Source organism: Sinohyriopsis cumingii, chromosome 1, assembly GCF_028554795.1.
Source record: "Sinohyriopsis cumingii isolate HCF-2022 chromosome 1, ASM2855479v2, whole genome shotgun sequence".
Classification (NCBI taxonomy): Eukaryota; Metazoa; Mollusca; class Bivalvia; order Unionida; family Unionidae; genus Sinohyriopsis; species Sinohyriopsis cumingii.
In genome coordinates this window covers 43920688-43934207 of record NC_142961.1, presented here as the reverse complement: position 1 = coordinate 43934207, position 13520 = coordinate 43920688, and the positions used below count along the sequence as shown (strand labels likewise).

The following is a 13520-nucleotide window of genomic DNA, read 5'->3' as shown; positions in this document are numbered from 1 at the left end:
AGTTTCCACCACAACAAAAAATTTCGACAATAACAGTCTTCCCAACACAAAGAAGCTGTCAGATAAAGGAAAAGGAAACAAAGTTTGTTCTTATCCAAGCATCCAGCCAAATGACAGCGACTGATAAGCCCTGCCAATGGCTGATGATATTCCCATAGGTGCCTGGCTCACTTCCATGGATAGATCTGTTAAATGATAGAGTCAAGTTGTTTGGGATGGTTTAAGAATTTTGTCCATTCATTTCTCTCTCCTTTTATGATCCAATTCTGTGTTGAGGGTCCCAAATCGATCCATACAAGGTGCTCTTATTAGAGTAGATGTATGCTTTGCTCATCAAGCAGACATTGGAAATTATTTACAAGCCAGACTGTCTGGGGTTCTGTTCTCCATTTTTCTGGTGCTGAAAGCAACGGGTAACTTAACACTGATGATCAATCTGAGCTGGCTTAAAAAGTTTATTTATGCACCTAACTTCTTTAGCTTTTTCAAAGTTTCTTGTCTTCCTTAATTTCACAGATGTCTACTTTCATATCCTTATACAGCTGTCATTATGCAGATTTCTTTGGTTTGCTTGCATGGGAACTGCACATCAGTTTCATGCATTTTCTTTTTGGTCCAGCCTCTGTCCATGACGGGGCCCCGAGTGGCCGAGTGGTCTAAAGCGCTCTCCGTTACGGATCACTGCCATCTCACCTCTGTCTGCGTGGGTTCGAGTCTCGGATTCGGCTAATGAGAAAGCTTGCCAGTAGCTTCTCGTGGGTCGGTGGTTCTTTCCGGGCTTTTCTGGGTTCTTCCTCCACCATTAATACTGGCCGCCATGTATAGCCTATCGTGTGCTGAAAAATGGCGTTAAACCATACAACAACAACAACAACAACTGTCCATGACAGGAACTGGTTGCTTTTTTTCATGGCTGGTCTTTCTTTTGAACAGAGAGAAATCAGACCAGTCTCCAGCATTTCATTCATGTAGGCATGGATTGTGAAACTGGTCGTTGGTATCCAAGAGGACTTTTATTTTCATGAGAAAATTTCAGAAATTCCTTGGACATTTAAATGCACTGCCATACCTCTTTAATTTGGGCCAGCTATCCATGTGTGCATATCATAGGGCTCTTTCAGTTCAGTGGCACCATAAATCTGGTTGTTCAGAACTCAGCTGAGAAAAAGTACTTCCTGCAGCAGTGGCAGAACCAGGACTGGCTTCCAGCAAGAATGCCACTGGAAATCACTCGTTGAGAGGTTATAACCTGTATGGATGACAGTGAGCTTGATTTGATAGCTATCCCTTGGTTGTGCTGTGTCTTCATACAAGAATGGTCGTACGTAACACATGAGGATCCTTATCATTACATCCTTCACTGCATTACCAAGGTATGGATTGGATTGTGTTTCTTCCTCCTCTTACCTATTCAATGGAGAAAGGAATTTGACTTAAAAATGTTGTTTCATCAAGAATACTTGCCACATCACGTTTTCTTTACATCCTTCCACACGGTACTGCAGATGTGAGCAATCCCACTGATGTATCGCACAAGCTTAAACTGATCAGCATCCAGTGTTCAGAGTAAACACCTAGAGGAGAGGGGGATTGGGGGTGGATTAGTTGTAATATTTATATATCTTCTCATCGATAGTAATTTCATGTCTAAATAGGATATAGACAGGAAAGACAAATATTTAATGTCTTGGGGAGGGTTGGTTTCAGGAAGTAGTGGAAGATAAATTCCTAATGTAAATTAGATCAGGTAAGTATTCTCAAAGAAACATAATTTAATTTTAAAATGTCCTCATGATTAATTCTGGAGTTTTAATTGGTTTTGTACTTTGTGTAATATTAATCTTAAATCATTCATTATCAAACCAGCAATTAGTCAGTGTCATCAATAAGTACAGATTTGTTTGTGTTTTCAAAGACATAATTGCAGGTAGAAAGGTAGTGAAGATGTTGAGCATGAAAAACTTTGTAATTGTAGTGTGTAATGCTTGCAGTACTACAAATAAAAATGTTAATTTGTTGAACCAGCATTAGTTATTAACGTCATCATTAGATATATCTGTTTGAGATAATCTACCTACAGCAGAATGATCGATAAGAAAAGTAACTTGTTTTAAAGTCCCTCCTTGAAACTGACAACTTTGTGCCCAGTGGTAACAATAACTTTAGAGTGGATATTGCAGTTAGTGGTAAAATGAAAGAAACATGTTTATTGTTTATGCTTAAAATATTGCAGTCTGTGTCAATGCAAAGCACTTTCATTTTACTTATATCTATTGTAGAGTCCTAGGGCAGATTGACAGCCTTCTAGCTGTTGAAATGTTTGGGATGTTAAGGGAGACAGCATTACAGCAACTCCGGGAAACCATGAGAGGTGTGGATATAAACAAGTTTCCATTCTCTTGTGTTGCCAGACCCACTACGGGAATAAGGAGAACAAGTATATGGGGCTTGCGAGTTAGAGACAACATTGTGTGATGATAGAGATTTAGTCAAAGAAAAAGATATAAGGTGTTATATATTAACAATTTGGAAGGTACTTCATTGATGTTTAGCAAAAGGTTTAGATTCTAATGTTGTATAAAAGTTATGATTAAGGAAAAGTTTATTTCAAACTTTTCATTTGAACATGATTCTTTTATATTTGAGTGATGGATATCTGTAAAATCTCTCACATATTTATGTTTGGTGTTGTTTTTAATGATTGGTTTGAGGAGATCTGTGTCTGAGATAGCTCTGTCAGAGGAATAATTGTATTTTTAACTATTGAATAATAATGTGTAGAGACTATGTAGTAGTGAAACTGTTCTATGTTTGCTTGTGTTCATGCATGTTGTGAGTCTGTGAGTTGTATTTTTGTTATGAAGGGAAATATATAATAACTATGAGTTCATTGTTGTATGTCAGCTCATTTTGTTACCAGAAGGAAATATTCCACTGTGTGCATCAGCTCATTTTGTTATCAGAGGGAAATTAGCAAAGACTGAATCCATTGTTGCGAGTCAGCTCATTTTGTTATAAGAGGGAAATATTCAAAGATTGTGAATCCAATGCGTGTCAGCTCATATTTTTATAAGAGAGAAATATTCAAAGACTGTGAATCCAGTGTGTGTCTGCTAACATTGTTATCAGAGGAATATAAGCAAAGACTGAATCTGTGTCAGCTCATTTTGTTATCAGAGGAATATATACAAAGACTGCAAATCTGAAGGCATTTTAACACTTATGCCTTCTAATATTAGGATAAGTATGGTAGAAATTCATATTTATAGAGAATTCTTTTGTTAATATTTTGGCATTATATTTTAAGTGGTTAGCGTATGAGAATATAAAAGGCTTGAATGGGGTTGTTGGATATTGACTTTCAGTATTGCGTTTTAATAAAGGATTGATGAAATGGGGAATCCTGTTCAAAGAAATCCTTTATGAATTTGATATCATGTATGGCATTATTAACTCTCCACTGAATCCCTTAAGATTACATTTCTTCGGGTTTTCAAAAAAAATATTTGAGGATGACATGCAGAGTATGAAAGACTACCTCCCCACCCCCCATAAGTCTGTTTGATTTCTTGCTCAAATGTCACTAAGTTGATTATTATTTTGATCATTATATGAAATGTTTCATGAACATCACTCAGGTAGCAGCTTATGGAAGTGTAAAGTAATTAATTTACTAGTTTATCTTATTATTTTTTTTATAGAAGGTTGAAAATGATAATGAAGCAAAGAAGAATCATGTAATTAATGTGTTTCATGCCAAGACTGGTTTGCTGTGTTTTTCTGCTTGAAATAAATCTAGATTTAGAGTTTCAAGGAAGTTTATTTCCAAAAATTAATTTCATCAAAACCTTTTACTTTTATTGTTCTAGTAACATCAAGCTAGCGATTTTACGATCTGATTTTATTTTATGCCTATTAATGATACATTGCTTTAAGTAATCATTTTACAATAATGTGATATGGACTATGTCATTTACTCATATTATCCAGTTCCATCTCACCACATAAAGCTGGAGCTATTGCACATTAATGATGAGTTGTAGAATTGGAAGGAGTATTTTAGTTCAGCCTGCCTTGGCAGAAACTCATCTTAGTGACCACTCTGCATGTTGTAGAATTAGAACAAATATTTTAGTTCAGCCTGCCTTGGCAGAAACTCATCTTAGTGACCACTCTGCCTGTTGTAGAATTGGAATGAGTATTTTAGTTCAGCCTGCCTTGGCAAAAACTCATCTTAGTGACCACTCTGCATGTTGTAGAATTAGAACAAATATTTTAGTTCAGCCTGCCTTGGCAGAAACTCGTCTTAGTGACCACTCTGCCTGTTGTAAAATTGGAATGAGTATTTTAGTTCAGCCTGCCTTGGCAGAAACTCATCTTAGTGACCACTCTGCATGTTGTAGAATTAGAACAAATATTTTAGTTCAGCCTGCCATAGCAGAAACTCATCTTAGTGACCACTCTGCCTGTTGTAGGATTGGAATGAATATTTTAGTTCAGCCAGCCTTGTCAGAAACTCATCTTAGTGACCACTCTGCATGTTGTAGAATTGGAACGAATATTTTACTTCAGCCTGCCTTGGCAGAAACTCATCTTAGTGACCACTCTGCATGTTGTAGAATTGGAACGAGTATTTTAGTTCAGCCTGCCTTGGCAGAAGCTCATCTTAGTGACCACTCTGCATGTTGTAGAATTGGAATGAGTATTTTAGTTCAGCCTGCCATGGCAGAAACTCATCTAAGTGACCACTCTGCATGTTGTAGAATTGGAACGAATATTTTAGTTCAGCCTGCCTTGGCAAAAACTCATCTTAGTGACCACTCTGCCTGTTGTAGAATTAGAACAAATATTTTAGTTCAGCCTGCCATGGCAGAAACTCATCTTAGTGACTACTCTGCCTGTTGTAGAATTGGAATGAGTATTTTAGTTCAGCCTGCCTTGGCAGAAACTCATCTTAGTGACCAATCTGCATGTTGTAGAATTGGAACGAGTATTTTAGTTCAGCCTGCCTTGGCAGAAACTCGTCTTAGTGAAAACTCTGCATGTTGTAGAATTTGAACGAATATTTTAGTTCAGCCTGCCATGACAGAAACTCATCTTAGTGACCACTCTGCATGTTCAGCTGTCCACACTGTATATCAAAGTCAGTGTTATTTTCTTCTCGGTAAATACAAGGCAAGCTTGACACTAATGTCTCTTGTTCAAATAACCATACATAATTGCCAATTTTTTAAAGCAACAATAGCGATGTCAACAGCATGCTAAGTTGTCCATTAGTTGTCAAGTGGAGTTTGCAGAACATGTGGGTTCCACATTTTCTGCATTCCTGATGATTTTCTTCCTCTTACAAACTACCATATATACAAGTTTAAAAAGCAAATCTTACTGCAAACATCACTGACCTTGTTCTATTGTTACACAATGTGCTGGCAGATCAGGGTCTCTGTTTTACTGATTTACTCATAACAGACTGCAGAGATCCAGATCTGGCAGCACATGTGGCAGCAGATATGGGTTTCTGCAGTTTGCAGTTGGATTTAACTTACAAGGGGTACATATGATAATGCAATGTGAAATCCCTGTCATTCAAATGTATCCACAATAGTCTCCGAAACAAAGACACATTGAATTAATGACACTTTAAAGAAATAATTTAGTGCATACAGTCATGATAATCAACAGGTGTGACATATCCTAAAATAGGACAGCATATTAGTACTTGTTACATAGCATCTCACCACCTGTTGTTCACCTTGGACCATAAACAGTAGATCCAGTGTATAATTGAAATTTTATTTTGAAAGTTTACAGTAAGTTGATATGGAAAGCTTTCTTATTTTCTTGTGCTTGGTTCGTACAATGTTGGAATATTCTTGATTTTGCAGGGCTGCACTGAAAACTTGGAAAGTCCTTGACATTTTGAAAAAAACAAAAAAAAATGGAATTTTCCCACAAACTCCCTGAATCTTGGGAAATACAAATTATTGTAAAAGAACACAATATATCACTTTCTATAAACAATTTCAGTATTATCCAAAAAAGAAGTAAATAAAATGGGATAACATTTGGTGCATAAATAGCACACAAGATAATAGTTAATGAAAGAAATGTATGGAATTGGTTCAGTTTCCATAAGACAAAATATTCCCTAAAAAGTACAGGAACAACAAGTTTACAAGAATGTATGAACCATGTCATAGAAATGTTGCATCAGTGGATCAAATACCAACTTGAGATGGATACAGTTTCCTGATAAGAATATTAGATTAATATTTCATTTTTATGTGATATTTAAAATTCTTTAATGTGTCATTGATATTTTTGAACACAGGTAACACTCTTTTGGATGCTATGTTCTAATGGCAAGATGCCTAACTTCTTCATATGATGTGATTTTCCATGGCAGAAATTCGTGATCTAATAAATATTGTCAGGTCTACAAATTATTGGAATAGTATAATGGTCTTATCATGGCAGCTATCATACAACTCTGACCTCATCCATATTTTTGTGTTCTTATGATCAATGATTTCGTACAATATCAGCTTATGCATTGAGCAGGTCAGCCCAAGACAAAATAATTCTGGCCTATACTCATGAAATCAGCATATAAACTTTTGACCAATCATAAATGCATTAAGTTGAATATGATTTCCATCCGTTGACCATAGTCCCTTAGGTTTTATGGGCATTTTATATGTTGCATACAGTTAATTATAAGATTAAATGTCATGGGTGTCCTGTCCATATGATGTGCATAAATGTATTTTTAAGAATTATAGTTTTGGGCAAGGGTGGAGATTAATTTTAAGTTAAAAGTCAATTTTATGACAGTTTGTATTGTTGTTATTAGTTTAAATTTTTTAATTTTATTTAGTACTTGCAGGGTTGCACCTAGGATGTGCAGTATACCAAATCCCAGTAAAATTTGTGTATGCATAATCAAGGCAAAAAAAAAAAAAATTGGTCACAAATTTTCCTGAATTATGTTGACTTTATTTCCAAGAAATGTAGAAATTTACAGTTTTGCAAGTACAGTGTGACTGTTGTAAACCACCATTTAGTTGAAGAGCAATGATAGCAGAGAAATGCCATATTTGGTTGAATGGCAGAATGCAATTAGTCATATTCCTTTTGTAAAAGAAATTGCAGCCTTAATTAACTGATTTCAGCATTTCTCACCTACCATCACTCTTCAAACAACTGAGATGTTGGTTAATCGAGTTTGAAAATGCTGCCACCTGATTGGATAACTTGCAACAGAAATGAAGGCATCAACTTAGATATAGTAGAAACAGGATCAAATTGGACTGTCAAGTATGTAAGATTCTGCACTAAATTTGGCCTTCAGTATCCCTATCAGTGTTGTAAGAACAAAGCTGTACAGTCCTGATATGTTATGGCCAGTGTATCCCCTAGGGGTGCAAGACTGAGAATCGAAAATCTCCTTGGTGTCAAAACTGGGGGTCAGACTGAGCAAAAAACAAACTTCGGTGTCAAAACTGTGGGGTCAAATTAAAAATTTGGGGTCTCTGAAATGCAAAGGGTAAAGGGAAACACTGTATGGCAGTAAAACATGTCCACCCCATCCAGCATTGATGAAATTTGACTTGGCACTTTCCATTTAAATTAGGTTGTGTAGCTACCTAAATCTCGCAACCTGTCCATGACATTAGTGGTCATGCAATATCAAACGAAAACCTCATTTCCAGTGTTCTATGCAAAAAATGAAAGTCACAATTGTTTTTATTTTTTAAAGTAATGAAAGGACACATTCTGAACATATTCTGAGAACAATGTCCAGAAACCTGTCAATGTCACAGCAATCTGTCAATGTCACAGCAATCTGTCAATGACCAGAAACCTGTCAATGTCACCGCAATCTGTAGAAAGGCACATTAAAAGGCAGACAGCATGTATCAGTGTGGTAGTCATGCGTTGCCAGCAAATATATTGTTGACACTAGCCGAGTCTGGTTTTCAGGGTCCCTTTGAGGTGGTGAGATTTGGGTACTCTTATGACAAGCAATGCAAATGGCAAGTACCTGGCCAGATTTCATCAATGCTGTAGTTTCATCTCCTCTATCTGTGGATTAAACATGTCATGAATGTTATCCTTGCAATTTCCTACTGATCTGATGCATGTATGACTTGATGCAAGGTTGTTTAAGTTGTACACTTGGTAGTAAGTGGCTACCCTATTCTGTTGTGGTTTTGGCAAATTCCATCTTTCTGATAGGCAATCTGCTCTTACCGCTACACCTCAACATAAATTTCCAAATAGCTAAAATGGGCTGGGATGAGTCAGAAGACACCTGGGTTGAATTTCTGCAAACCAATTTCATGCATGTTGGTGCTTGAAATATATATTTCATCCAAGATGTGTGTGTGTGTGTGATAGTAATTACATTTTATACCTGATGGGTGGAAATGAAAAGTACCAAATGTTAGTAATGCCAATACATCATGCATGATATTCGTTGGTGTGCTGGTTTAACTCCTTGTTATACTTTCAAAGAACAAGTAGTATTGGATGTGTTTATGCAGATTCATAAAATGTAATTTCTTTTGACAACAAAAGTTAACATCCAGTGCTGTTTTAGAACTTAAGGAAAGACATGAGTCATTGCCAATATTGGGAAAATGCAGCCTGGTTACATTTTATTTTACTGACAAGTGAAATATATTTTTAAAAAACGAACTTAAAAATGTGATCTTAAGAAAAGAAATATGGATTTTTATTTCATATTTAAACACTAGTGCAAAAGAAAGGATACATTATAACACTCCATCTTTTTCTACTGTCATTTTTAGTTACTTTTTTTATGCTCAGTTGCGAGGCTCCAGCTGTGACAAGATTGGCTGTACTTTTAACAACTTAATTGGGGATGGTGCCCTAAATCCTAGATGCAACCCCATATTTGTTATGAAATCTGTCGTATTAAGCATTGATTGTTGTGATGTAGACTGATGTGTAACATTTCTATCACATTAACCAAGACAGTGGTCACAATTTTTGATTCTAAATGTATATTAAGCTAACCAATATAATCATGATTATACTGATCTAACATGGGGGGGGGGGGAACCCTTATGATGCGAATATTCCACTGGTAAGGCAGCATAATTCCTATGTTACATTTTAATACTATAAGACAACCCGATATTGTTTTCAAATGAAATTTAAAGCAGATAATTGAATAAAAAAATAGTTGTGATGTTAAATCTTAAAGACATGTACATAATGTGCACCACCATGACAGTAGTAGGACTATAGTTTGATCCATGTCCAGTTGTCTGTCTGTCTGTGGCTGTCCATCCATCTGTCACACCATGGTTAGCTTTTGTGTTGGCTCATTTCAGGCACTGTGTATGGGCATATGTGATATATAGATACATTTTCTGATTTAAATATATAATTCCAGGGTCACTCACTGTTGTCATCTGACATGTCAGCTGTAACATCAAATAAACATAGATTTGTTTGAAATGTCTAGTTACTGACATGCTTCATGTTTTTAATGCACATATTATTTTTATACAGTCCTAGTATACTGGTCACTCAAACTTTGTTGTATTATGACACGTAGTACTATGGAACATAGTCCAGTCTTTTATGATGTTTGTTTCTGTTTATTGTCATGATGCAGTGTTATGGTGATTTCTACTTAGTATCTTTTTGACCACATACATGGACCTTTTAAAAATTTGTTTAAGTCCCACCAGTTATAATTTACAGAAGAAAAATGTTTCCAAGTTCCTTTAAAAAATATGAAAATGTTCAGAGTTATTATATGAACTAAAATAAAGAAAAGTTTTAAATTTGAACAAAAAAATGAGAATAGTAGTTTCGGTGATATTTTGGCTTAAAGTTAAGCTACAAGTCATACAGTTCATGCAAGTGTTGATTACAGAATATTTCTATAATGGGTGTAATTTTTGTATAATTTGATTGCAAATACCTTTTTATATGGCAGTTAACTTTATTTCGATCTTTGTACATCAGTATTTATTTGAAGCTTATAGAAATATGGCAAAAGTCTGTTGAAGTATGTGGACATAGTCATTCTAAAGGTGTGATCAAGTATAAACCTGAATTTAATTTTGTGTACCATGATATCACAATTAAAGCTGATTGTAATGAAAAAATTCATACTTTTTTGTATTTATTATGATTAGACCAGATGTTCTATTTTCTTCACCCAGTTTATTACCTGACCACCATTGTAAAAATTTATAGTGATCAATAATTTTAGTCCGAAAGTTTTTTGGGATTACATGTAATGTGTGGAGCATTCAACAGGACTAAGTAGGCTTTGGTTATACTATATTACCCATTAAATTTTAGAAGAACAGTTATTATTTAATTTTTGATGAGTAAATGCACCTACATTACCATGGTGACAGTTTTATTTATATTTCCCCTATTTTAGTTCAGGTAGTGGGAACATTTCCTTCATTTTGGGCCACATCATGTAATGTGATACAGTTACGGTCCTTGCTGACCAGTCCTTCTGTCTGTTAGCTGTTGGTAATCAGATGAGTAGCTGCTGAACAAGGTTGATTGAAATATTGGAAAGGTCTATTAATTCCTGCTAGTTAGCTTACACTGACGTTCTAAAGCTCTATCTTGATAATAGGGGTTTATATCATTTAAAGTGAAACTTTCACATTAAGTGATGCTAGCTGGGGGTCATTTCCTACATTAATGATATAATGTCATTGTACCCTATTCTGGCCATGTTTAGTGATAATAATACATGGTTAATGTTAGCTGAAAGTACAAGATTTTGTGTTGTTTAACAAAGAGTTGGATCTCTCAGGGTCTAAGTGATAGTATTGTATTGTCATCTGCTGCTAATTGCTTGTTGAAAGTGTCGATTATGTCTTAGTGTCACACATTGGGACAGCATGTACAAGTATCCTATTTCGTCCACTTGTCTTTATTCCACTTTTTTTTTGTTGCTATTAAAATTTTATTGGATTATTTAAGAAGACAGTATCTTTCATAAAACCACTCAAGTGGAATCAACATCTCAAGAACGATCTAAAAAGTACATTGCATGGAAAAGGTATTTTAAGAGTAATTTTTGCAGTATATAGAAGGCACCGGTAGCAGCCAAAGTTTCACATAGGGTAGCATCATCAACGTCATCTTGAAGAAACTAAAACATACATTGCATGAAAAAGTGATTTTTTGGGGGGTTGAGTTCCTTTTACACAGTATAGAGGGCATGGGTTAAGTACATCATTTATATCATAGCTTGGGGATATTTACTAGTTTTGAGTAATCTTGTTGCACAAAGTCTGGTTTATGGACATCACTGAAACTGAAATTTTGATTTTCTCTTTTCGGGTGTTATTTGATTTGGATTTGGAAAATATGACCTTCAAAAGAAAAGTTTTGATGAAGCCACTGGTGAAAGTAAATGGATCAAATTAGGTTACTGTAATGTCAAGGTAACATGAAAGACCAACGATCACTATTGCAATGATATCCCTCCAACAACGTTCTATTTCATACCCTATATTAATTATTAAGCCCATGTCACCAAGTGACTTTTGCAATTCTTTTGAAACTGAGTTTCATTTATAGTTGAAAAAAGAATTCAAAACCTAGTCTTAGGCAAGACATATTTTTGTATTAAATGACTTTGTACTATACCATTTTCCATTTCAATTTAAAATAAGGTTTGAGTGCATTTGTATCATGTATTTTTAAATTGATTCTGAGTTTAACTGTTAAGAAATGGTGATTGTTACAATTGTATTACCAAAAAATCATGTTTCCATTTTCATTGATGAATTTAGGACTTTGAGTATATATGGGCATTATTCACATTATTTTTAAATTCTTGATAACTACATATTGCATCTTGTGTTAATGAAATAAGTCCTTGATGAGGTGTGCTGCATTTTGTATTAATGAAATAAGTCCTTGATGAGTTGTAATGCATTTTGTATTAATGAAGTTCTCGTGGGTCAGTGGTTCTTTCCGAGGTTTTCCCGGGTTCTTACTACACCATTAATACTGGCTGCCATGTATAGCCTATCGTGTGCTGAAAAATGGCATTAAACCCCACAACAACAACATATTAATGCAGTAAGTCCTTGGTGAGTTGTACTGCATTTTTATATATCAATGAAACGGGTCCTTCATGAGTACATATGCATTTTGTATTAATGAAACACATCCAGCATGAGTACATATGCATTTTGTATTAATGAAGCACATCCTGTATAAGTACATATGCATTTTGTATTAATGAAACACATCCGGCATGAGTACATATGAATTTTTTATTAGTGAAATAAGTCCTCGATGAGTCATACTGTAATTTGTAGTATTAATGAAATAAGTCCTTGATGAGTCATACTGTAATTTGTAGTATTAATGAAATAAGTGTTCAAGCGTTGAATCAGCTCATTTGTTCCATTGGCCCTTGTTTTTTCCTTATCTTTTCTATCTGATTTTACAGTTTTTAAAATACATTTTCAAAATGGTCCTACAGTCACCCCTTTTTTTCGGTTTAATGTTGATAATTGGTTACACATTTTAGGAATGACCAGAGTGAAGTGAATTCAGATATAATCTCCTTGATAGGGGCCTAGATAGAGGCAACCTGGATTAAAGAGACACTAAGTGAGCAATGTTTGCTTTTGTTTAAATTTATGAAAGTAAGGCGAATTCTATTTCTTCAGTAATTCCATAAATATCATACTATCTTTATCATATATAAAATACCACTATTCACTTCTTCCCCACCAATATAGCCCTGCTTTATCCCTTCTCTTTCACAAAGAATTGTAGGAATGACCGAAAACAATGACTAACATTTTTTTTAATAAAAAGTACTAAACTCAAATGTTTAAAGAAAGAGATTGCATGACTGTTTCAAACATGTTCATATGTGTAAGTTTCATAGTACAAGTATTAAAAACTTTAGTTACAGGTTAGAGTTAGTACATATGCATCATGTATTTATTCATTGATTCAAAGGTCAGCTGTTAAACAGTGACTGTTACAATAAATTATTTGCAATCAATCATATGTATTGTTTGTTGTATTATATAAAGTTATTGAATAGAATACACAAGATTTCAGTTGAAATTTCTCTTTCGAATGCGTTCCCCAATCACATTACGTTAGGAATATTAGCCTGCTATCTTGAGAATCCAGCCCTACAAAAAGACGAAAACTGGCTTATTCTATTTTCAGATATACAAAGGGCAGTAACTCTTTACTTTTACCTCCCCTTGATACCTCCAGGTGTTGCGAGGTTTTAGCTGAGCGAGACATTAACGCGATTGCTCGCATGTCAGGGTGTTTTGGGGGAGGTGGTTCTTATGTAATGTGATTAGGTAATTATCCTCGGAGAAACATACTTTACATTAAAAATTTGCTTTCTCCTTCAAATACGTTCCCCAATCACATTACGTTGGAGAATAAGCAATAAGAGGAGGGGATGCTGAGCATGTACATTATTATTTTAACGCTACACATTTAAGTACGCGAATCTA

At 34.9% G+C, this 13520-nt stretch overlaps 1 protein-coding gene across 1 annotated transcript in view; it reads left to right on the top strand.

The window, feature by feature from the left end:
* LOC149806793 (S-phase kinase-associated protein 2-like) overlaps positions 1-3906 on the top strand; it is a 43632-nt gene extending 39726 nt beyond the window's left edge. The window contains exon 11 of the mRNA XM_089964390.1: positions 2280-3906. Coding sequence (XP_089820516.1) covers positions 2280-2475 — 196 coding nt within the window. The 3' untranslated portion in view covers positions 2476-3906. The remainder of the gene's footprint in view (positions 1-2279) is intronic.
* The last annotated feature ends 9614 nt before the right edge of the window (positions 3907-13520 follow it).